The sequence below is a fragment of the Diadema antillarum genome, unplaced genomic scaffold (genome assembly GCF_040938485.1).
Source record: "Diadema antillarum isolate AM-2024a unplaced genomic scaffold, OU_Dant_1.0 seq00000649_RagTag, whole genome shotgun sequence".
NCBI classification, from domain to species: domain Eukaryota; kingdom Metazoa; phylum Echinodermata; class Echinoidea; order Diadematoida; family Diadematidae; genus Diadema; species Diadema antillarum.
Window position 1 is genome coordinate 2,231,260 of NW_027271563.1, and position 27,286 is coordinate 2,258,545.

At 39.8% G+C, this 27,286-nt stretch overlaps 1 protein-coding gene across 1 annotated transcript; it reads right to left on the minus strand.

Annotated features, from left to right (window-relative positions):
• Positions 1-408: 408 nt before the first annotated feature.
• LOC139736467 (coronin-2B-like) lies at positions 409-27,286 on the minus strand. Its single transcript, XM_071647217.1, has 9 exons — positions 26,843-27,286; positions 21,355-21,471; positions 19,425-19,574; positions 9,930-10,094; positions 9,130-9,249; positions 7,016-7,120; positions 5,717-5,926; positions 3,609-4,811; positions 409-724 (listed from the first exon to the last, which is right to left on the minus strand). Exons 1-9 carry the CDS (start codon positions 27,083-27,085, stop codon positions 596-598), a joined length of 2,442 nt encoding a protein of 813 aa, XP_071503318.1. The 5' UTR covers positions 27,086-27,286; the 3' UTR covers positions 409-595.

A 27,286-nucleotide genomic window follows, 5' to 3' on the forward strand; every position in this document is an offset into this window, starting at 1 on the left:
TTCCTCGACTGCTAAAATGAAAAGAATATCTTATCCTATTTTCCTTGCTCGCATCAACCACCTGCCCACAAAAACCCAAACACAGCTACAATGATCACTGACAAAAGAGAAAACAACAATATGGCATGGTCCCTTTATATTCCACAAAAGAGTTTGCATGGCACTGTAAATAGTGTAAACTTGTAAAATACAAAACAGCAACACCATAAACATCACAATGATATAGGGTGTGATGGCACTACCCTGCATCAATTCATATCCTTCAAATAGCAGCAACTCTATATCAAACCTTTTTTTAAAACTTTCACCTGCTTCATACCGTTGGAGATTTGAGCACTACTAACGGATCAGCAATCACTCTGGACATAAAAACATCAGAACACTCAAACAAACGTCTTTTTCCGTCTTCTACACGACGATGCAGTTAACACCAACAAAGAAAGCGTCCACTGCAACGGCTCCCATAGCCCGGGAAGAAGCTCGGAGTACATCTTTGTCGCCGCCTTCCACTGCTCCCGTGCACGAGTGTCCTCCGACCCACTCTCGCGATGCCCTCTCCTACCTAGCCAACGCATCAGTCCCTCCTCCTCCTTCATCACGCGTTGGACTCGTTGGTCAGTGACTCTATCTCCCTCTCCAGCTGCCGTATCCTCTGGTCCTTGAGGAGGAGTTTGGACTTGAGCTGCTTGATGTCCTCCTGCTGCCTGAGGTAGGCCTTGCGCAGCTGCAGCCAGATTGGAAAGAGGGGCAAAAAGATGATGGTGAGGAGGAATATATGAGAACACGTTTAAAGGTCCTGTTTACCAGTGGGAGTAGTGATTTAAAAATGTTCGAGTTATCACATCTGATGCATATCAGTAGGTCAGTTATATCACAAAACATCCTACCACACAAAAATTTTGCAATAAAGCCTTAAAATTAAAGGGTGTGTACAGTTCTGGTTGAGGTGAGGATTTAGCTTTTAACCCGTTGAGGATGGTTTGATTTTGCTACAACACGAATTTCCCATAGATGCTTGCCCGAGTATACTCGGGACTCGTCCTCAATGGGTTAACATTTTGCGAGATATTCAGAAACCACTCCTAAGGGGTATCAAAAGTTTATTTGATGAAAATCAGTTTTAAAATGGCTGAGATATCAAAAAACAAGGTGAAACAAAGAGATCCTAATAAAAGGCATGGCCTGTCGCCTTTTATTATTATCACTTTTTTTGGTAACTCAGCCATTTGAAAACGAATTTTCATCAAATAAACGTTGAATCCTTCTTAAAATTACATGCTCTTTCATATTTCTAAAGAGGTTTCTCATTATCTCACTTAGGAATGTTCAAAACATGAATCCCCACCTCAACCAGTACTGTGCAGTCCCTTTAAGGAGATATCACTATTTTTCTCAATAAACCATAACTGTAGACGGTTTACTCCAGAAACAATTTTATTATAACTATCGTTCACAATTTGTATATTTAACAATACTTAACATTAATTATACTGATTAACATTTTTACATTGGCTGTTTCTATCCCTAACTCACATTTTAGAACTATGAAGCTGGGTTTTTGTTTCATCTGCAAATGGTAAATAATGATTTTAACATACAAGAAATAGCTTCGACTTAGAAGAAAATTCAACTTATGAGGGACTAAAATCAAAGGAATACAAAGAGAAGAGGACTTGAACAGACCTTCAACTTACAATGTAGGCAATTATTTGACTTATGCGAGGTCGACTTAAGCAAGGTTGACTGTACTGTATAAGCTATATATGTGTATCTAGTGAGTTTAATTTTTCACCAGTCTGGACTTCCTGACAATTTCGTGAGTGGTTGAACTCACACTCATGGAGTACAGTTAATAGATTAAAGGGATAGTACAGTATTGGTGGAGATGAGAATTGGGCTTTTAAATTTTTGCGAGATACCAAGAAAACACTTATTATATAGTACAGAGCATACCATTTTAAGAGGAATTCAAAGTTTATTCAATGAAAATCGGGTTTGGAATGACTGAAACATCCAAAAACAAAAGTAAAACAAAGCGATCGTGATAAAGTGTGGGTCCCACACTTTAGTAGAATCGCTCTTTTTTGATATCTCAGACATTTCAAAACCAATTTTCATCAAATAAACGTTGAATATCTCATAGAATTACATGCTCTTTCATATTTCATAAAAGGTTTCTGATTATCTCACCAAAAAATGTTAGAAACCTGAAATTAGTTCTCAACCAAAACTATACGATCCCTTTAAGAAATAAGCGTGCACATCACATTCATGTTGGGATCAAAGTTATTACTTTCGCATGTTGTAAAATTCACGAATAGCACCAGACTTGTGAAATTTGCAAAAATAAAACCTGTGAAATATGTAACAAATATAGTACATGGGGCTGCCAACCTCTGCATGGCAAATCAAAAACTGATGTCCAGTAAAAAGGAAAAAAAGAAGAAATTATTTCTTTATCTATCTTTTGTAGTCCAAATGAAATTTTGCTTTTAACATAGGAAAGGAGTGTATACTTAGCATGTTCTGTCAAACTTAATAAGAAAAAAAAATTCACTTCAAAAACAAATTTTGTTTCTTTTAATGGAGAAAAAACAACAACACAAACATACCATCTACTGTCATGACATATCAGTTGAGAAGTCTTCAGAGTCACACAGCGATATTTATATAGCAAAAGTTTTAAGCATGGAACTCAGATAAAAACACAGAGAGATCTTGAACACTTGTTAATACAGACACAGAGTGAGAAACGATTCAAACTTATTCCTATCATGATAGATGGGAAGCATTTGGACTAAGGCTGCGTTTATCAACTTTCCCCTGTTTAAACGGCTTTCAAAAGCCGTTTCCAAAGCCCTTTAGAAACGGCTTCCAAAATAGTTGCGTTTATCAACTCTTCGCTAACACGATAACCGGCCTGTCACTGCACAGCTGCATTGCGCAATTCGACCCGAGGAGAAGAGGTCATATAAGGCGTGCATTGTTCGTAACTGCAGTACAATACTACAAAGCCGTTTCAAAACAGCTTTGCGTTTATCAACTTCAAAAGGCTTTTACAAACAGCAGTTTCTGAAAACCTGTTTCGGAAGCCTGTTTGGAAAGCCACAAATTTGCGGCTTTCGAAAAGGCTTTCTGAAAGGGCTTTCAAAACAGCTTTGTGTTTATCAACTCGTAAAAATTCCTTGAAAGCTGTTTGGAAAACCTGTTTCTGCCGAGAAAAAGAGTTGATAAATGCACCCTTTGACAGCTGAAGAAGCCATTCCAGTTAGGCAATGAAGTACAGGATTCTTCATCTACCAAACCGAGTAAACAAGGGAGGACAAGCCACTTTTAACCCTTGCAGTGCTTTATGCAATGATTGGCAAATCAGCTCGGGTGCTTTCTTTGCCTATGGGCAAAGATGTCGAGATGTCATCAATGAGCAGAGATTTCTTAATCTCTCTAACCCCAATATTCATACCATGCTCTCCTGTTGATCTGAACCATTGTTCGGCCTGAGTGGACTGTCATACTTGCAATAACTTCAAATTTACACAGAGATTAAGTGAATGCTAATGAGGATGCTTGGCAAGCTTTACCCGAAGTGCCTATAGAGGGTTACTAACCTGGTCCATGCCCATGTCTTTGGATGTCAGCAGAGGTTCATCATCCAAGTTCCTCCTGTCTCCATTGCTGCTGAGGGTGAACCTGGTTGCAATGCTGCTAGCCATAGATGAGTAGCCCCTCTCGTCAGATACACTGGCACTGCGTCGGTTGGTATCTGTGAGGCTGGGCGCCCTCATTGGCTCAGCCGAGGACATGCTCATCTGACGCCGAGTGGTGCTGTCGGAGACATTCGGAGCACGCCTGGATGGGCTTCCGCTACCGATGGATGGTTGCCGGGTGGGGCTCATGTTGATGCGGAAGACCTCCCTGCCCTCGTGGGTCAGCGAGCGCTCCACCTCAAAGTCGTCCGAGGTCGATGACAGTGGCGACCGGAAGCTGGGGGAAGATCTTGCGTCGTCCTGCCGCTGCTCTGGGTGCACCTCGATCTCACCGCTGGACGACCGGCTGCTCGTGTCCAGCTGCCGGAAAGGATGGTCGCGCAGCTTGCGGCTGTCCCCCCTCGAGAAGCTGCCCACCTGGGATGGACTGCTGTTGCGGCTCTCCGCTTCCCGATTCTTCCAGTGGGCGAAGATCGATGACCTCGACGACGTTGTCGATGCTGTTGACGAGGATGTCGACAGTTCATTTTCCTGATCCTGCTTCTGCTGATCGACCGACGACCTCCTGGCATTGGTATCCTTTTCCAGGAGCTCACGTTCAGACTTCTCCTTGATAGAGTTCGTCTCAGAGTCCTCTCTCTTGATGTTGATGTTCTCCTTCTCAAGCAAGAGCATCGTCTCCGTCACAGGCCCACTGACGGGCTGAATCTCAGGCTCCGACTTGTTGATGCCTGTCACAATCGCAGTGGGCTTGTTGCCGATCATGGTCGAGGATGCAGTTGGTAACGTTGACGACGACAATGACAGAGGTTGCGAAGATGATTGCGATGCGGATGACGAGGAGGATAATGATGACGATGTGAAGGATGACGAGGTCGACGATGAGGCAGGTTTTGGAATGTTGTCACTGCTCTTGACGGAGGACTCCCGGAGGGGAACTTTGGCTGGAGTCGGAGCTGGCGGGAAGGAGCTGATGGGCCTTGCCACTCCACCCAGGGAGAGAAGGTGGGGTGGAGCATCGATTCCAGAGACCCACTCCTCAGCTGTGAGGGCAGGCTGGTCACTTGCTGTGTCTGGGTAGAGGTCAGCCTGAAATGCTTCTCCCTGGACAAAGGAGAATATATAAAAAACAAAAACAAAAACAAAAAATATGAGGAATATGAAAAATGGACACTTGAGACAGTTTGCCTTTGTGTATTCAAGTCAGACTCCCCAATCTCAACTTTCATTCATCGCTTATCTCTATGGAGATGTAGTCTTTCTAAATATGGCTTTCCATGGCATTCACCCACCACTTCTTGCATTGCTTATGACATACCAACTTCATAATTTTTATTAAGAATTTGCTAAAATTGGAACGTGAAGTATGATTTCTAATTACATAGAAGCTGATAAAATAAAATCACAGGTGGAGCACAACAGCCATGATATTAACAACATCAGAAGTCAGAAAATACTTTCGCTCCAGTTTCCTGCTTTTCTGGGCATCCTCTTGACTTGGTAGACATATTGAAACTAAGGCAACTTATATTAACATTCTGGCTTTCAGTATTGCTGGCCTCAGTTTGTACATACACTTGTCAGGGGGAAGAGGGGATGAGTGGGCGTGGCCGACGTGGCTCTGCACTTTGGAAGGGGAAAATTCCCTAACTACGGCCGTGATTTGGCTCAGTCAGTAGTGAATTTGCCCCCTAATCCACAAGATCCGGATTCGATTCCCAAGTCTAATTCTGTGTAATCATACAATCCCCTCTGGTACGAGGCAAAACACTCTGCCCCTCAGACAGGACAGAAAATGGATGTCCAATATGTGAGAGAGTCACAACTCATGCACGGAATAGATCCCGCTTCATTCGTTCATCGCCGAGAGCAGGTTGCAGTGGTCTGTCTCATATCCAACTGGACCCCATGGAAGACCAGCTAGTGTAGCTGCATACGGGCTATCCAGCGATCTTCCCAGATGGAAATCAAACAAACAAACAAACAAACAAACAAACAAACTGACTGACCTTCCTGGGTACAATCATGGAGATGGGTTCGCAGAGGTTCTTGCTGGCGTGGAGCTTGTAGAATCGCACCACCTCGTTGATCTTGGTGTCCACGCCACGCTTGGGCATGTAGCCCAGCCCGCGCTGGGGACCGGACGTCTGAAACTGGTTCAGGTAGAAAAAGTGTGGCGGCTCAGGCAGGATCTCATAGTATAGCAGACTTGAGTCGCCCTGCGGAACAAAAATAATTAGTGAACAATCACATACATTGTAATAATCTTTCCACATTGCTGAGAAATCCAAGATTGATATACTCAAAACACACATGTCCATGTAACAGATTCAGTACTGTCGCAGCTAGAAGTCATTAAGTACTAAACTGGAATGATTCTTCAATCTTGCACAAGGACCAAATACAACATCAAGATATCCACGTGAATGATACTGTCGGAGTGTGCAAACCAAACTAGGTCTCTCAACTCTCAAAGTTTGATTTGAATCTGTATCGCCACATCTGAACAACGATATATTAGCCCATTGAGGATGGGCCGATTTTGCTACAACATGCATTTCCCATAGACACCTGTCCGAGTATACTCGGAACTCGTCCTCAACGGGTTAACTGAACAAAGAGCACTCTCTTTGAGGTGATGGCGTGATTAGCGTTTAACATAACTTGGATTCACACTGGAGCAGCTTCAGCTTACCCTCACCTATCATCTTCTTCGTAAAATGATAGTCATCATGAAATCTAGTTCGCTTCATAATCTTTGCATTCATCCTGATTGTAGGTGAAGTTACATCTTCCATCCCTAAACCAGACCACCCAACCATTCTGACTGAAAAATAGGTATGATTTGTGTCAAAAGTAGGAAAGAAAAGCAGTTCCCATAGGAGTGTGTAGTCAAATTATCAGGAAAAATTGAAAACTCCTATTGAAACAAGAGCTGGGAAAAGTGAAAATTCAGATTCTTTCCTCCAAAATCAATAATGGTTGGGAGATCTGACTCGACGCTCCCACTATAAAAAAAAAGTAAGTCATAATTCAGTTTTTCTAAAAAATACCTTTCAAGGTGTGTGTGTGTGTTTTGTTCACGGTTTATCAAACAAACAAACAAACAAACAAACAAACTCACACAGGAATATGTACACTCTTGACCTCTAATTGTACATAAGTAGAATCTAATCTCTAAACATGCTCAAATAGCAGCTACAACTAATACGTTTGTAACACCAAAGGAAAACTGTGCATTCTGTTTTCAAGTATTTCTTTGCTATAATTCCTCCTCCCCCCTTCATCAAGAACACTCCTTATCTTACCTTGCCCCCGATGTACAGGACGTTGCAGTCAGGGTCGTAGTAGGGGAAGAGAATGCCAGTTCCTGCACTGAGGGGTACATTCGCAATGGGAGCACTCAGATCGTCCTACATGTGAGGAAGTGATGACGCAGGAAAAAAACAATGCTTTAGCTGGTTGGTGGTACACAGTACACTGCTATATACGTGGTGCACCACACATGATGTACCACACATGGTGTATCACATATGGTGTATCACACATGGTGTATCACATATGGTGTATCGCACATGGTGTACATCACACATGGTGTATCACACATGGTGTATCACACATGGTGTATCACACAAGGTGTATCACACATGGTGTATCGCACACGGTGTACCACACAGGGCATACCACACATGGTGTTAACATAAACCACAGTTAACCTTGTAAAATGTAATGATGTCTCCTGTGTTATCACTGCCCATGGGTTGTGATCCCAATAGTTAGAAACTTTCTAAATCACATACAATGTATATAAGCTTTGATGACATATCAAGACAAGCTACATTCCCCTTACACTCCCCCCCCCCCAAGAAAAATGATAATAAAGACAAAGAAATGACTGAAAAGCAACAACTGAACCCCAAAGAAACAACAATCTTAATCAGCTATAAACTAAAAAAAACCTCACATATCAAGACAAGCCACATTCCCCTTACACTCCCCCCCCCAAAAAAAAATAATAATAATAAAGACACAAAAATCTAGAAATATCACTGAAGGTGATTAATACCCCTGCCCCGTGACGACAGTCTTACCCAAGGAATGATCTTTCCTTGATCTTCTGCCATTTAAATGCCGTTACCATGGCAACGCAGCTTCCGACACGTCCGAAAAACATGTCTTGCACATCTTCCCACCAAGACTATTGTGTGTGCCACATTTCATAAGCTTTTGTCAAAAACTGAGGAAGTAATTCAATCCACAAGATCTTTCCTTGATCTTCCGCCATTAATATGCCGTTACCATGGCAACGCAGCTTCCGACACGTCCAAAACATATGTCTTGCACATCTTCCCACCAAGACCAATGTGTGTGCCACATTTCATGAGCTTCAGTCGAATACAGAGGAAGTAGTTCAATCCGCAAGATCTTTCCTTGATCTTCTGCCATTTATATGCCGTTACCATGGCAACGCAGCTTCCGACACGTCCGAAAAATATGTCTTCCACATCTTCCCACCAAGATCAAGGTGTGTGCCACATTTCATAAGCTTTGGTCAAAAAACTGAGGAAGTAGTTAAATCCGCAAGATCTTTCCTTGATCTTCTGCCATTAATATGCCGTTACCATGGCAACGTACTTTCGGGTACTGTCAAAAAATGCGTCTTGCACATCTACAACCAAAGGCACACATCTGTACCAAGTTTCCTGGAAATTGGGCAAAAACTGAGGAAGTAGTTTGCAACACAAAACTTTCCATCATTTTGGCTAATATGTGAGCTGTTACCATGGCAACATACTTTTTGTCACTGTCAGAAATGTGTCATGCTGACCTATATCCTAAGACAAACATTCAATATGAATTCCATGAGAATTGGAAGAACACTGATGAAGCAGTTTTGCCATGAAGCATTTTGCCCTATATTTTACCAATAACATGCCGTTACCATGGCAACGCACTTTTTGCCACTGCGGAAATATGTGTCTTGCACATTAACATATTCAGATGAACATCTGTACCTAATTTCATAAAAATTGATCAAAAACTGTGGGAGGAGTTCGCGATGCAAGATTTGTACCCATTTTTACCCATAATATGCTGTTACCATGGCAACGTACTTTTGGGTACTGTCAAAAAATACGTCTTGCACATCTACAACCCAAGGCACACATCTGTGCCAAGTTTTATGGGAATCGGTTGAAAACTGAGGAAGTAGTTCGCGATGCAAGATTTGCAACGGACCGACCGCCCGACCGACCGCCCGACCGTCCGCTGATTCCTATATACCCCCTTCAAACTTCGTTTGGCGGGGGTATAATGAAAAGCAACAAATGAACCCCCAAGAAATCACAATCTTAGTCAGCTACAAACTTTAAAAAAACAAAAGAACAAACGAACAAATTTATAAATCCTGAGGATTTCTTACCTGATCCCAGAGGAAGACTTGACGTTCTGAGGAGCGAGTGGAACCCACTGAGATAAGGCGTCCCGTGTCGCCGGCGTAGACGCACTTTGCACTTTTACTTCCTTGGTGACCTTTTCCTTCCTGCAATCACAACAACAACAACAACCAAATTCTTGATACAATTCTCAGAAAACTTCTGTGTATGCTAAAAAGCCCTGCCACAGATGCACTGTGGGATTCCTCGGTGCCATTGTCGCTTCCGGTTGTTTTGCGCATGTCTTAGTTCCCATGCGATTCAATGCAATTTTTGTCTGCTTTTCTTTCATTGCTGCTTTTTCCTCACTGAGAATTCAACTAAAAAAGTATAAATTTCAAAATTTTACTGATTTGCAGTCACTACAGTCATGGTACACCACTGCAAAGCTTCAATGCGCTGCAAATTTTCACTTTTCTCGCATAATAAGAGAGCACTTGTCTTGCCTCTTTCAGAAGGCAGGGGGGGGGGATAATATTACCTTTAACATACGTCAGTAGCGGGTCAAGGGAATGTTCACTTTTTTTTTCAAAGAATGACATTTTGTGGAATTCTCTATATATTTTCCTTATATCGTTCTACACATGTGACATCATACACTGTAGTAGTCTTCTCATCCAGCAGTGACTGTGCAGAAACTTCAAAAATTCATAACTTTGGAATGGATTGTCCAATTTTCCTAAAACTTTCACTGACGTGTTCTACTAATATTGCCGCATTCACTCAATCCTTATGTATATGAAGGTGACTTAAAACCTTTGATGCTGAATGTTCCCGATTCACTCACCTGTGTCACGACCCCTGACCTGGGGTCAATGATCCTGATGATCTTGTCCTTGCAGGTGGTGGCAATGCGGCTGCCGTCCCAGTTGAAGGAGAGGCAGAAGATGATGTCTGGGTGGCAGTCAATCTTGAACACAATCTCTTCTGTGCGTACATTCCATATTAAGAGCTGGAAGAACAAGGTGAAGATAAAGACAAATAGCATATAGTTCTTGAATTTGGAGGTCACTTCTGTTGCATTTTCAATTATTTTTTTTATCTCTTTATTTTTTTACTCTACTGCAATTAAAAGTATTTGCTTATGTACTGTGTTTGTGGACTGAAAGAATAATGCAAAGATGTACCCTGCAAAAAAAAAAAAAAAAAAAAAAACATGTCAAAAAGTCTGATTTACGAATTTTATCACTTACACATAGCAGGATGATTATGATGGTAACAAGAAACACACTCGGCATATCAAAGCTTCATGACAGACCCACAGCAATATCACAGGGAACTGAGTAAAGGGTTTGCATGTTCATTGAGTAATGCTACAGTCACACACGGCCAGGTCACAAAACGGATTTGATCCGGGTGAAAATGAGCCGGATTAGTCCCGGAATGGAGGGTACTGTAAAAGTGGAAACTTTCGCGCATTTCACGCAACCAGAAACTAGTGCGAAAATAAAAGCACGCGAATATTTTTGCTTGCCATATGTTCATGTGCGTGATGTCTTGATTCCGCGGAATTAAAAACAAGCGAAACTCTTCTGACCCGGCCAAGCGCGATAAATTAGTCGCGCGAAAATATCCACTTTTACAGTAATTTATGCTACAGTCACACACCGCTGGATTTTGAACCGGGTCCATAAGGAATTAAAACCGTATTGACCTGCTTTGAGCCGTAGAGACCCATATTGACCCGTATCGAACCATATAAACATCCGCTTTAAATCCTTAACTGAATCTTTTTCGACCCCTATTGACCCGTGTCAACCCGCTTTGACCCGTACCGACCCGGATGTAAACCTTGTCATCATCCATTGCACGAAGGCAATGCGGTATACGGCAAGGGTCCATACGGTTTTACGTTGCAGGTTGCAGCGGGTCGATGCGAGTCAATGCGGTTCAAACCGGGTCAATTCGGATATCAATACGGAATTGAAATCCGTGAGAAAATTTTGAACATAACCAAAAATTTTTCACCGCCATATCGTAGCCCCCGGAATTTATCAGGAATTGACACAGGTTACGATGTGGGTCAATGCGGGTCTCTACAGTTCGAACCGGGTCGACGCAGTTTTAATTCCTTATGGACCTGGTTCGAAATCCGGCCATGTGTGACTGTAGCATTAGAGGTACTGAGAATGGTGAAATGTGCATTCTCCTTCAGGCAGGAGTATCTAAAAGTCATCCTTGTCTTGCAAAATAACATCCATAGCTTGCATGTCAGACGTTATGAAACCTTGAATGTCTATAATCTCATGCCAACTGTTGTATTTTGTTTGCTGGTGATAATCATGTATTCATTCTTCAGTTGCTCCCCCACTAATTCTGTCAAGTATGCATAAGACATGCTCCAGATACACTTGAAATTATGTGAATCAAACAGGGTTCTCTATCAATTTCTCAGTCTTGCCACGAACCAATCGTCTGGAACAAATGAGTTCGTCTGTCGCGTGACGAAGACAGTGCATAAATGCAATGTTTGCGGCATGCCAATACTCACGCATCAATGCTCACATTCAAGTTGTGCTACCACCATCACAATAACAACATTAAAACAATTCTCATACAAAAATTACCCAGTATGATGAGATGTCTCCTAATCACATGGCATTATGAATCTTGGATTATAATATAAGCTAACGCTGGTGATTAATTTTGTTCCTGGGATGGGTCTCATCCCCTCTAAATTCCCTTAACCCCTCCTGTCTATGACATTCTGAAATTTGCAAAGTGCAACCACCCTAAAAATATTGTGGTATTACATACTATAGTCATTAATTGTCACCATTCTCATTGGCAAAATACCATGGTAACAGATATTCTTGTATTTCAGATGGTACTATTCTCATTCATAAAATACCATGGTATATTTCTTGCCCAAAAGTATACCTCTCTGACGTAAGCACTGTGCATACACATATCTCACTGAACCCGTTGAGGACGAGTCCCGAGCATACTCAGGCAGGTGTCTATGGGAAATGCGTGTTGTAGCAAAATCAGTCCATCCTCAACGAGTCAAGGGGAAAAGACAGGAATTATGTCAGGTTGCATGAGAAATAAACAGCAGTGTAGTGGGTGGTATTTCACGACTACAACTATTCACACTCAGTGTTACATGTGTTTGAATTGCCACCCTACATACCATGGTATTTCACAAGGTATTTCTGTTCACATTATGAAATACTGCTGTGGTAATACTGCAGTGTTTCCCTATATGTGTGAATGGTTCTATAGACTTTTTACAGACCCCCACAGTTTAACCTGGATCTCAATAAACAATGGTTTGATTTTGTCATCAGTGACACTCCTGAGATGAGTATGATGCTCAATGGAAAATGGAAAGCCATCTACGATCTCTTGCAGTCTCCTCAGAGTCCTGGCATTACATCTAACAAAGTAACCCTTCTTCATTCTCATTCATATGATATGGTATCTATATGTATATCATATATCTATTTATATATCTATCTACATATTTATCTATTTATCTATCTATCTATATCTATCCATCTTTCAATCAATCTATCTATCTATCTATCCATATATATATACATATATATATATATATATATATATATATATATATCGATATATATATATATATATAACTATCTATCTACATGTATCTGTTTGTATATAAAAATATCAATTAACTTTTTGTTTTTTATAATTGCTAATGATATCATAAATTGTGCATTGAGTATTACAGTAAATAGATCTGAACCTTTTTTCCTTGTCTTTACACAATATGAAATTTAAAATAGATAAATATCATTTTGCATCTTCATCGGAAATTTGAATTTGACTTCACCCTGTATGGGTTGTTTGCATCTTCATCGGAAATTTGAATTTGACTTCACCCTGTATGGGTTGTTTGCATCTGGCAGAAAATCTCAAGAATGAGGGGAAGCGATCAAGTGAGAAGATCGAGCATCTTTTGGTAGAAAGGGCCAAGAACTGGCCACCACCCTTGGAAACTGAAGGACCGACTCACTGATGACCGAAACTTTGGTAGTTTGTAGAGTCAGAAGGTGATCTCAGGTGGACAGGGTGAATAAACATGCCCCTTTTCTGAGCAGGCATACGGGTCTCTCCCCCGGGAAAAATCTTGGAACTAGGTCTGTGTGAATACCGAAAGGTAGAGGCCTGGGAACTCTCTCCAAGAGGTCCAAAGTCTTCTTTCAACTTATTTTACTTTTTAGAAAACATCATCCAACTTCCCAGAAATGAAATTGCTCAGCAGTAGAGCTTCATTTCTGAATATGATTGACTGTGACAGTAGGGAACCACACCATAACAGCAGCACAAAACAAAACACAAAATATTGTATTTTTCTCACATGCTGGACACTCATTAAAAGGGTGCTAGGCAACCACCCTTGCATTCCACAAACCACCAAAAAGAACACCCATATAAAAAATGTGGTTTTGTTTTGTTTTTGTATTTCAGAAATACCACTGGTTCTTTGATAGAAGTTGCTTGGCATAAACTGTATATCTTCAAAAAAAAAATGAAAAGCCAAATCCAAAGTGCATTTTTAATATTAAAAAAAACCCAAAAACCTGTTTTGTTTGTTATTCATTCATTCATTCATTCATTCATTCATTCATTCATTCATTCATTCATTCGTTCGTTCAATCATTTGCCAATGAAACTTTTTTGTTGTTGGTTGCATGACCCTTCCATTTTGACACACACAAGCAAGAGGGAACGATCACTTTCATTCATGTCCTGCACCTGTTACTAGGAGGTTCAGCAACCTACCAAGGAGCAGCAACAGGTCGCACAAGCTAAACAATAAAACCTGAAATTTACAATGGCAAGCCTATCCTGAGGATTTCATCTTCTTTTTTCGCAGGTTTTTCTGCCAGTGTGAATGGCATACATAAAAATACCCTCTTGGGGTTATTTCTAATGTTGTCTTTTTGTTTTTGCTTTTTAACTAAGGGGGAGACGAAAAGGTTACTAGTGTCTGTGAGTCCACAGACCGAATTTGAGATTATCACGAAAATGTTTCAAGTCACGTCTCCTTTTCATATCTCGGTAAAAAACTAATAATTCATCAATGTCAGTTGTGGGATGCGAGTGGATTGTGTTTCATGACAAATGGTGGTGGAGGCTAAAAAAGAGGGGGGGGGGGAGGGAGGGGGATGGTAAGAAAAGGCATTTTTTATTCCTTTTTTCTTTAATTCTCACAGATTGATGAGCTTCCATGACTGATGTGCTTTTTGGATGATCCAGTTTCCATTCAGCTGTGGCCATATGCAAATTACAATACACTTCTCACTCAAACCTCCAGTCTCTCACGCTAAAGTCCTATCCATCCTACCAGTCAGTGGCTGCAAAAGCTGTTGATAGGCTTACTCCCCGATACCCCAAAACGGCATCCCACACACGAACACTTCTTATGTGCTGATACTGCCTTCATCTCTGCTAAGGATTCATACCATAACAAACAGAACATCAGACCAACGGGTTGTCACTGTTGTTAATTCCAATTGCCCAGACCCTAACCCTTCTATGATTTGAGCTGGGTGGAATATACAGTATATATATACAGGGCTCGACACTAAGGGTGGCCCGGTGGCCCGGTGGCCCAGTGGCCCGACCACCAAAACCGCACGTCGGGCCACCAAAATTTCAGAAATGAAGAATTTGTTAGCCTGATTGGGCCATCAAAAGAGGTCAGATGTTTGCCTTTGGGCCACCAAAAATAAAAGTTAGTGTGGAGCCCTGATATATATATATATATATATATATATATATATATATATGTATACGCCAAGTAGAAATGTGTCTCCTTACAAAATCCATGCAGGGGTTTACTTATAGTGAGTAGAAAAAAAAAAGTGAGAAAAGCTTGATGTCAAATGTATGACTCAGTCCAAAATGGGAGTTCACAGTTGGCATGCTACACACCCTTCATCTACAACACAAGTGGGAACACTTAACCGATAGCTCTCAATAATATGCATCAAGATTCTACTCGGTTCTCCTTCCGACCACACTGGCAGGGTTACAAACCTCAGGAAATCAGGAAACCAGTGACCCCCATGAAGTGACAGATCCAGTTTTCACTGGGGAGTCCCATATGGCATCTCTTTCAAGCTTGGGATCAACAAATAATGTTTTCATTAGAATACTGTAAAACCATAAATTTTCACCAGCATGAAACTTCCATGAATTTCACGAGTAGCCAAAATTTGAAAAAAGTAAAATGCATGCGAAGGGTTTGTCTACACTATGCATTGAATGCCAGTGACAATTTGCAGAAGGTTCCTACCGTGAAAAAAAGGCTGTCGGCTCCAATTTGCAAAAGTTTCATGCCGCGAATGTTTTTGGTTATACATTAATCTGGATATTCTATTTGAAAGCTTCCATCAATTCCAGTATCTTCACAACCAAAGAATCTATCGATATTCATCATTTGCATCATATTTCTCGGCAACGGAAAAGTGAAATAATTCTTGCAATGTGTTGCTCAATATCAAAGTCAGAAACCACTCTGATTTTACCAGACATCTGTTTTGCAGGTGACGAATTAAAAAGACGGGGGGGGGGGGGGGGGGGGGGGGGGGGTTGAAGCAGGGAGAGAGGGACAGAACGGAAGGAGGGAAGACAACAAGAAATGTGTCAAATTTTAAAGATTGTGTGATATGTACAGGAGTTACAGGTTATGTGAAAGGAAATAGATAATGTGCTTTCCAGGAAAATGATGGAGATTTGATAACTGGATGGGGAATTTTAAGGAGTAAATCAAGCACAAGATAAATGCAGCAAAATATATCTGACTGGAACAGGGGCAGAGAGAGAGAATGACGAAGGCAGTCTATGGGGTATAAACAAGAGACAGCAAAAGGAAATTTAGATGTCTGTAATTAAAGATGTTTGTATGTAGTCCATCCAAAGGTAATTACAGTTTGACGAGGCAAGAACATGTGAGGGGCTGGACAAGGGAAGAGAGAGGGGGCATATAGTGCTATAGAAAAGGATAAGAGAGAGAAATGAAGAAAATGGAATGAATGGATCAAGATTGGAACACACCCACTCCCACAAACACACACACACATACACACTTACTCACACACAAACAAACAAACAAGAATGAGGGAAGGAAGATATTTCCTTTTGAAGCACATTGTAAATGCCAGTCAATTTATCGGTCTGGGGCATGAAATTTATATCAGCCTTGCAGTCTTTTAAAAAAAAAATGATTTGAACACTTCTTGAAACAAACGTCCTTTTTTTTTTCTCTCTCTCCCCCTCTCCAATCTCCCCTCTCCCCTCTCCCTCTCTCTCTATACTGTCTCTTTCACATCCTGTCTCCCTCTCTATTTCAAGTCTTTCCTGTCTAATTTTTTTTCTCTCTCTACCCCACCCCCCTGCCCCGCCCCCAAAGATCTCAGAATCTACAGATGGTTCTCTTCTAGTAGCCCAATCCCTCCCCTCCCTCGCCCCCAACTGAGAATGGACAGCTAACTCAGCTTTTGAGTGGAGGTGGGTGAGGATCCCCTCCATATCAAAATTGGCAACGCCGATTTTGGACAAGTCTACTGCTGTGTTTGGTCAGTGACAATGCCATTTGGTGCTAAGGGTGACTCATATTAAAGGGAATGTATTGTAGACAGACTGTGTATTGCAAAGGTTGGCAAATGAAATCTCTGCGGGGAATCTCCATAGCACTTCGGAAAACGCTCGCACAACAGGCTCTCATTCAAGCTGAGAAAACTTTCGAGCAGTTACGGACGTCCTTTGACCAACTTCCCCATCTTCATGCTGGATTTGTACCGTAATGCACTTCGGTGCACATATTTGCCTAGCTGATGGGCAATTCCATTCTAGCAAGCTTGTGCTAGTGAGGGTTTTCATATGTACTGCAGAGGGCAGTGGATGAAGATCGATTCCATCGAAGAACAATATCATCTACCGATTGATTCCCTTTAAAGCTTCCTCTAACAAGACATTTTAGAGGATGGGTTTCGGTTTGAAATTCCTGAGTTAACAAGGCAAGCAAAACAGAAAATATCTACCCTGAAATAATCATTATTGTAATTTCCTATTCATCTCTCTCCTCTTCTATCTCTTCTATTTCTTCTGCTATGTTTATTATGTTCGATTTCCTCTCATTCCACTTCTATTTGTCTTTTCTTCCCCTTCTCTTTTCCCTTTTCCTTCTATCTCTTCATCTCCTCCTTTTTCTCCTTCTTTTTCTCCTTCTATTTATCTCTATCTTCCCTTATCACTTCTTCTTTTTCCTTCTTTTCCTTCTCCTTCTTAATCTTCTCCCTCTCTTTTTTCCCCCTTTCTTTCCCTTCTTCTCTTCCCATTTCATATACATCCAGGCACAAAGAATCCTGGAGCATCCTGTCATGAATCTTTGGCAGCTTTCCAGTTTATCATTTATCAAACCTTACAGCCACCCAATGGATTCCTCTGAATGTGCATCATGAGAGTTCATACAGAGTTTACACAATTCATGTCATAGTATGCCAAACTAAACACATCTAGGAAATCAGGTCATACATTTTGTTACAGGACTAGACCCTCCAGTACCTAGAAATTTGTGGCTATGTCAAACTGTGCTCTCTGCAGGAAGTGGTAAATTTCAAAAAATTTTGCACAACTTGCTGAGAAAAACAGACTACCCCCTTTCATACACACCTGAAATCCACAGACTTTGAATATTGGTAACTGCGAAGCATTTCAAAACAGTTCAATCTCGTATGTGGATACACATAAAAAATGTAAACTCTCGCAATAATCATTGCGATGTGAAAAATCAACCCAGTTTTTTTTTTTTAACTCTTGCAATAATTTGCCCAATGCAGTGTGTGAGAATCCATGACACAAAAATAAATTCCTTTAATCCCATAATGCAACTCTCCACAATTAGGACTGTCACACAATCAGGTACATACCCCCTGTCGTACTCCAGGCAATGTTTCAGCATGCAGTCCAAACATTAAAACCACATTATTTTGCGGTCAAGTGAATTTCTTTTGCTAGCTGTGAACATAGCAAATAAAATTGATTTTCGCACCGCGATGCCACAACCGATAACTCTCACGTGTGTGAATGCTGCTAGTGAGAATTCACAGAGAGTTAACTGAGAGAACAGTGACACAAGCACAATACGAACCAAGAAAACAAACACGTTTTTAACACATCATGTTGCGCATACACACATACTGTAAAAGTGGAAATTTTCGCGGTGTTGAAATTTTCGCGCATTTCGCGCAACCAGAAGCCAGCGCGAAAATAAAAGCACGCGAATATTTTTGGTTGCCGTATGTTCATGTACTTGGTGTCTTGATTCCGCGGAAATTAAAAACACGCGAAACTCTTCTCACCCGGCAAAGCGCGAAAAATCAGTCGCGCGAAAATATCCACTTTTACAGTACACACATACCAATCAAGAAGGTGGCTGTGGGCCATTTCAGCATCTCAAGGGGTACCATCAAAACAGGGGCAGCCTCTATTTATGTGCTGGGGTTGCCATGGAGATTTCTTGGTGCCAAAATATCACGAAAAACATGTATTCCTGTGGGAGAGTGGTGTGTGATTCAGCCAACAATGGCTACGGAAGTTTGCCATGACGAGATGATCCTAAGGACTTGTGACAATTTTATCTCACCATCACAACGTCCCAGATACGTAACCAGAAAGAGTCAATATACTCCTCAAATTGCGAGGATGCATGAAATTGTTTGTGATGCCACTGACATTTGGGCACATCATGAGAACTGATGCGTCTATGCTGGTCACACTGATACAGAAAGCTGGGACTCGGAACTCAACAGCAAGTTGTAAATCTTTGTAGCCACAGCACAGCCAGGGACTCTTGAGATATGACTTTCACTCTATATCTCCAAACACTGTTAAGTTATCAACTTTTATCACTGAGGCTGGTCTAAAATGCCAGATGAAAGAATGTCAAATATATAAGTTGTTAGTTTTAATATGAAAAACTGAAAGATTCTGAACTTGATCCTAGATCTTTGGCATAAACTAGTCGTTCCTAACATCGTGGGCACTGTGCGGTGCTCACTCACAGCCATAACTAACTGACACTCAACTATTCCAACACCAAATCAACTTTTAATGAAATGAAAACGAGTGTACAATGTATGTATTCATACATATTTGTTCTTTCACTAAAATGGCATATATACCCAAGGGGTGTGGTTAATACACAGGTATGGTTAATAGTAATACGGCTGCAACTGTGTTGCATGAGTATTAAAGTCCACTCTCGTTACATTGCACCCGAGTTTCAAATCGCCGTCCCTACCTGCCGATCGTAGCCAGTGCTGGCAAGGATGTTCTTGGCTGTAGGGTGCCACTCGATGCAGTTGCACCTGCGGGTGTGGCTGTTGAGCACGTGTTTGGGGGTCTCCATGTTCTCCTGTAAACCCCCCTCCGGAATATTCCATATTCGCACCTGAGATATGCACGAAAGGAAAGGATCTCTTTATTAGTCATCCTATACCAAATAAGGTGCAATGTGGCCATTCTCCTGTTTGTCAACATAGGAGAATGTCACCAATAATATAAACAGCAATGCAGGTCATAAGTATACAAATAACACACATCCATGAGGCCGTTTGTAAGAAATACCCACACAAGGTACCGTTGGAACATTCTAAACTATATGCCTCAGGCAATAGCGGAAGGTGTTTGGACTCTTATAAAGGTACCGTGTGTGGGCAATGATACTCATGCCCAGACAAAGATAATGTGCATTACTTGTTTTATAAAATAATACAGCAGATCCTTGTTGTTTGATAAATTACCCTCATCTTAAAGTCCATATGTTACTAAATCTACATCTAACTTAAAACAATGACATCTCGCCTGGTCACGATTGCGACATGACAAGCTAGCTAATGAGCAGTCATTACACTTTAATAGTGACCGGTCATAAGCAAAACTATGTGTTTGGCAAAATAATTGCCTGGTCAAGTGAATGCTCTCAACCAATCATTTCATAAGGATCTGCTCCACAGTTTTATATTAAGCTTTTGATAACAGTAATTAAACTTTCCATGGTGAGTGCTTGGTAGGTAGAGAGTTTCCTCTTTCACATCATATGGAACTCCAAGTGGTGCAAATGGAAAATTCTCAGCCGACAATAAATGTTTACTATAGTATCGGATTTGTATTTTTTTTACAGTTATTGACAGATATTTTTCCAGTTATTGACAGATATTTTTCCCATTAACACATCACATCCAAGGAATACATTACTGTATACGCCGAATATTTCGCAAGGTTATTATTTTTGCGAATTTCACGAGTCAGGTGCTATTTGCAAAATTTAAGACATGTGGAAATAATGACTCTGGTCCCAATATGAATGTAACACACACATATACATTTGTCTGTTCAGTACAGTATTCCACAATCGAGAATTTAATCACTTGCAAAATCATCAGGAAGTCCCGATTCGCGAAAATTTAGACTCGCTAAATATATGGCATATACAGTATCAGGTTTTTTTTTTTTTTCATAACATGCCATAACAACATCATATGACAGGAAGATAAAAAGAAGCTGAATTACGTTATCACAATGGTGATCCTGAGTGAATTGCATTTATTCAACAGTATACCACTTTGCAGAATAGCACAGAAACATACCATGCTATGCCCATTTGTGTCAAGTGTGGCAGCAATAATGTCTGCTGATAGGGAATGATTTCACACAAGGCAATTATCACTGTCTTAATATATTGCATTGATATGGCAGGGCTGCACACTAACCCATTTTTTCTACTAGTCCGACCTGTCTGTCAGACCAGTAGGTACCCAGATTTTCTATTTTTTACTGGTCCATTCCTGAAAAATTTCCTGGTCCGACAGTGATTTTCACTGGTCAGGAACATGTCAAGGCAGTTTTAACTTATGTTGAATGTTCATCGCTCTTGAAGGATCTGGTATTCTACCATGCACGGGTTTACAAGTGTATGGAAAGCTCTCAAAAACAACAACAACAAAACTGTTTCTTTTCTTCTTTCTTTTTTTTTTTTTTTGGGGGGGGGGAAATATTTGATTACGAAGTATCAATGTATTCAGAATTCATTTTCCATTGTGCAATATGATATCCATGCCACAGGAGTGTGTCATGAGAGCTGCGTCTAGATGACAACAGGCCGATATTTCTCCGAGGGGAAAGTGTGATTTACACAGGCTACAAGAAGCCATGCGACTCATCCCACTTGCCTTGCCATCTTCCGCAGCCGAAGCGATGATGTGGTCGTCAAAGGGATCCCACTTGATATCCATCACGGCGCCCGTGTGACCGCACACCTTGTTGAAGTTAAGCCCGACGCGACCAACCTGCCAGCGAAACGGAGAAAGAGAAGCAACATGACAAGTGGGAGGGTACGATCTACAGCCAAAATGAGTCAGACGATTACATTCAAATAATGATTAAACCCTATCAAAACCCTGGCAAAACCCTATCAATTATCAGTACACAAAAGTGTATATCCACTGTATAGCATTCTTCTATTTTCAGATGATGTTTTACACAGACAGTCTTAAGGGGAGAATTTCAGACTAGTTAAAAGGTAGTCTGAAAGGAAAGAGTAAAATATGACAAGCACAGGAGCAAAAATTTGGTCAAAATCAGATCGAACATAAGGAAGTTGGGCAAGTCCAAGATAAGGTCCCCTCAGAAGGCAAAATTTCATCTTTGCTCAATATTGACATGTTTGGTATCATTTTGAAGCTTATGAGTTGAAGTTTTGATTTCCATGGAGGAAAAAATTATATTACGTAAATTTATGCAAATTTCAAGGGCTTCATTTGCATAAATGTGAAACACAGCGTTACGTATGGGACATTTATAAAAATTCATATTAATTCAAAGGAAAGCAAATGATATTTGATTAATATGTGGACATAAGAAGTTCATCAAATAGTTTAACTTGGTATGAAAATTTAGGGATTATGCAAATGATTATGCAAATTAGCTCGTGTCCTATCATGAGATGTCCCATACGTAACAAATTGAGGTCATTTTTTTAGGTTTTTTCTGAAATTGCTAAGGTTATATTAATGCCCTTTTGGAAAGTTCTAATTTATTGTTTAGAGAAATTAAATACCATAGAAAAAAGAAAAAACAGTAAAAGGAATATTTTTTATAAGGCATTGAAATAATGTTACGTATGGGACAAATGCGTTACGTATGGGACATCCTCATACATAATGCATGTGAATGCATGTAGCTAGCTGGGAAGGTCTCTCAGTACACAAATGGTCAATCATCCTGAAGAAAGCATCCCAACATTGTCGCTACTTTTTGAGTTATAGACACTTTAAACAATACATGTACTTGACTGAACAATTTTCAGAAAGGGGGAGGGGAAAATGGCAAAATACACAATGAAAAAACAGCATTAAAGGGATGGTATAGTTTTTTTGTAGAAATGGGGATTCAGTTTTCAACATTTAATGAGATGATTGGAAACCAATTATATGAATTACTAAAGAGCATACAATCCTAAGACTAGAGGAATTCAAAGTTTAGTGATGGAGATCCAATTTGAAATGGTTGTGATATAAATATTTAAAAAGAATATAAAGTAAAACGATTTTTTTTAATTGCAAGTGATACACAAATTGTCCTTATTCGGGTTTCAATAACAGCCACGACAAAATTCATGGGTATACATACTGAGGTGTGACTCGAATCAATGACCTGACTGCTAGACAGACATCATATATCTACTCGATCACTGGGGTTCCACGCAGCAGGTATTGCTTATTTATAAAAATTAATATTTCTTGTGTCAAGTTGTTTTTTATTGAAATGTTGTTTTTTATTGAAATGAAATGGCAAACTGCCCTTCATCAATGGAAGTACACACTTTAAACTATTCAATTTTTCAGTAGTAACTATCCTGATAAAAATAGGGCATACCCCATACTCAGGTTGGTCATGAAAATATAGAATATGATTGAATATGATTATGATGGTAAATATTTGGGGAACATTGTTCCCTCGTCAATCTGGATCAGTATTTGAGTAGTTTCAACTGATTCCATTTCAATAATTATGCAAAAATTTGTTTATGGGTATTTTGCAAAATTATTTTGCAAAATACCCATACATTGTAAGTGTCTCTCCACACACTAAACGAATGGGGGACAAAGGGCATGCATACTCAGGTTGGTCATAAAAATATAAAAATATGATTGAATATGATTAGGATGGTGAATATTTGGGGAATATTGTTTCCTTGACAATCTGGATCAGTATTTGAGTAGTTTCAACTGATTTTACTTCGATAATTATGCAAAATACCCATAAACATGGTTCTTCACACACTAAATGAATGGGGGACAAACTGTCCCATACGTAACTGTCCCATACGTAACACGTCATGTCTGTCTTTAATTAGAACCTGTAATTAGAGCTTTTTACCTAATGACACGAAACTTACCTATGATAATCTTGAGTGTTGTGACTTTCATCACAGTGAGTTACAAGTTGTAGAATGAAATACTTTCAGAGAGTTTTGAGGTTGAAAAAAATGTTCAAAAAAACAAAATTTTTCTGGTCCCATACGTAACGGCACATATTTTCTCTTCTAGAATATAATTGTGAAGGTCATTTTTCTCCATTTTTTGCATGATTATACTACTCCTAGATATCAATCACCATGATAAAGTTTGATATGATCAAAAGCCATTAACACTATTTTTCAGGTCATAAAAGTCTCTGAATGTCCCATACGTAACGCGCGTGTTATCTTGGACTTGCCCAGTTACAAAACTTTGAAGATTCAATAATTTTGGCAAAACAATTCTTGAATAGATGATACCAGTATGTAAATGAGTGAGCTGATGATGTCATCACCTCACAATTATCCATAGATTATGTTAAAAAAAAAAATGATGAAAATTCAACTCTTCTGCTGAAGAAGTGTAATGTCATTCCTTGTTGAATATCTTCCAAATCATGATCAGACAGACAGTATGATATGAGAATGGGGCATAATTGTGTTTGAACGAAAAACTTAAAATGTCTAAATTCTACGTACAAACTGTATGGCAATTTGGGACGAGATGACATCATCAATTCAACATTTGACTGTTCCAGAGCCGATTCACGAAAATTATCAAAACTTCTCAATTTTACATCTTCCTTAATTTTCATCCAACCTTGATGAAATTTTCATTGTTGTCTTTAAAAAAAGTTTCTCTTTCTTTTCTGACTAGTTCTCAAATGGTTTGGAATTCCCCATTAAACTGTCAAGTCCATGGGGTATTTTGCTGCAGAAATTATTGTCTCATCCCCTTCAATTTGCAAGTCTGGTTTTTACTATCTTTTCCTTTATAAAAAAGATTTAATGGGAGTGGTTAAATTCATTGACTCTAAACAAAACCAGTAAAGAGGTATAGAAACTTAACTTCCAGTTTGAAAAAAGAAAGAAATCTTTTTCTTCTAAAATGCAATGTCAATGTAAGGATCAGTTATGAATATAACAGTTTAGAGGCTTATGGAAATCCCGTTACTGAAAAAAAAATACTATCAATGAATAATACAGAGCTCCAATGGAAGATAATTTTTCACTCTACACTACCTTAAGAACCACTGACAATGATTGGTCAAACTTCTAATGACAAGACATGGCACTAAACCACAGAAAAGGTGTTTCGGGACTGGATGGGTTAAATCTGGAATCTCACAGGGGCAATAGTAGCAGCAACCTGTCCATAAGGCTCCCATAGTTATATTTCCTGGTGAATTTGTCAAGTTGGCATTCACAAGTCATATCTGTCTTTGATTTTTTAACGAAACAAATTATTTTTTTTTCACTGACACACCTGGATTGTCAAAAGTGAAACTAGTCTGAATGTAGAATTGTCATTTACAGCTGTGTTCTTTGCTATTAAATTCATCTAATCTGGTGTCAAACCACATCAAGGATTGTCAGACAAAAAAAAAAATCAAACAACTGAAGTCTGCAGGGAAGTATTGTATATGATGTACTTTTGCTTTCATCTGTTTATTTTTTATTCATTCAACCTCCTGTACTATGAAAAACACATATCATAATTATGACCAAAAAAAAAATCATATTATGTGTAGTAATCTAACTCTGCAATAATTCCAAGGAAAATGGCACATTATTGGTTGGTAATTGCCTTACATCACAAATTTTGTTATGAAAACGTTATCATATCTCAAACTGTTTCAGAAACTGTGAAACTCTGAATTTGCTGTGATTCTTCTCAGCAAATATTATATTGTAACCACCTAAAACTTAGCTGTGCCTAATCTTGTACCTCATTATGATTTTGATGTTGTTCTTTTCCAAACTGCACAATTTTTCCTCTCTTCTGAACACTGAGAGAAAAAAAATCTAACATGTTTAAGAAAGTTGAACTGCTCATCCCTTTATGACATTCCCTTCTCAAAAATGGAAACCGAGCACAAGATCATAGAATGCGCAAAGATACGGGTAATTAGAAACAAAATTTGGAGTGTTCTGACATAATTTGTCAACACCCTTTTTCTGTGGTGTTTCAACACTACTCGAGGAGAGCGCATGCATTCATCATGCAACCGAAAAGTTTTCCCAGGGTGTACAATGTGTGGCATCCGTAAATAAACTTCTAATTTTGGACAACGGTCGATTGTAGCACAAGGGGACAGCAGCGTGCTCGGTGTAATTGATCGGCTGTCTGACAAAAAGCAAACCTTCACATTACTCCGTTGCTCTGTCGAGTGCCTACGGAGAAAGAAAACATTTGCGCACATGTGCTCAATCAAGTTAATAGCTACGCATCTGGCCGACCAACTGGGAACAGCTGGTGTCCCAGAACGTGTGGTTAACTTATCAAGGCACTGGGTAGGTCCTGATTACGCATCACTCATCTGTTGCATTGTCGAGTAATGACCTGGAATCTAATTTTCACATTTGTTTATTTGTTGTTGTTGTTATGTTTGTTTGGTTTTTTTTTTGATGGGGGGGGGGGCTCTTTGTATTCACTGAAGTAGTTGCTACATTAGGACCAAACCTCTAAATAAAGTGGTTGTCACAAATCACCTTTGTTGAGAAATTGAAGGTATATGCATAAAATATGGAATTTTGTAAAACTGGTCTATTTTGTATATGCTGATTTCTCTGTCTTATTACAAGGTAAAGAAATCAATATCTTTGAAAAATTCATGGAATGACCTAGTGATGTATGTTAACTCAATTGGTTAATGTGATTCCCAAATTAAGGAGGTTTTGAAATTTTTTTGTCAGGACATGAAGAGATACTTAACTTTTAATGGAAACTCCTGCAGAATGAGGAGGCCCATTCACATGTAGAATCTAAACTAACATATTTTAAATATTGATTTTTGAAATATATTGCAAACACCTGCTCTTGTTATTGACACACACACACACACTCACTCACACACAGACAAATAACCAATAAACTATGATCAAACTAATTTTGTTTTTGTTTTTTTAAAGTTCGCAATGATTTGACTCAGAGTGCATGAACAGCATGCAAACAAACATTTTTGATATTCTAATACCATGATCCAACTCGCTGAACTAAGCCCTAGGTGAAGGCGCCTGGTTATTGATTGGGCACACTCAGTTTTAATAGAGATTTGAATAAAGCAGTTTGGTTTCAGTCAAATACATTTTGTTTTTTGGCCAAAGTGTAAATGATGGGAAAATAAAAGGAGACTTACACGCTCAAGAGGAATGACGATGAAGGACCCGCCACCAGCAGACTCCGTGACAATGGCGAGAAACTTGGGGTTGACAGCACAGAAATTGTTGTCGTGTGCATTGCGGCTGATGTTGATGCCATCGTAACACTTCTCCCGTCTGAAGGGCTTGCCGAACACGTGCCGAAACTTGGAGTGCCGCAACTGCTTGAACCCTGGCATGTCCTGCACGAGATTCATGAAAAGAACAGACATGACAGACATGAAAGTGATTACATATATCTGTTGGAATAGAATCTACTGCTTGTTACTTTCTTCCTACTGTTGCTGGAACATTGAATATGTAGTGGTGTGGACATATTCATGAATTATCTGCACTTTCTTGAACTCGTGCCAGAAAAAAAGGAGAATGCACTAATTCTCAGGGGAGAAACGGGAATACGAAAACAAATACTCTCATCCACA

What these genes read in the sequence shown, in the direction of transcription:
- LOC139736467 (XM_071647217.1), bottom strand. Translation starts at nt 27,085, where the DNA reads ATGTCTGTCATGTCTGTTCTTTTCATGAATCTCGTGCAGGACATGCCA. An exon ending in GGTCAGGGGTCGTGACACAG is followed by an intron (nt 9,250 to 9,929) that starts GTGAGTGAATCG and finishes TTGTGATTGCAG; the next exon opens with GAAGGAAAAGGTCACCAAGG. An exon ending in CCATGATTGTACCCAGGAAG is followed by an intron (nt 4,812 to 5,716) that starts GTCAGTCAGTTT and finishes TCCTTTGTCCAG; the next exon opens with GGAGAAGCATTTCAGGCTGA.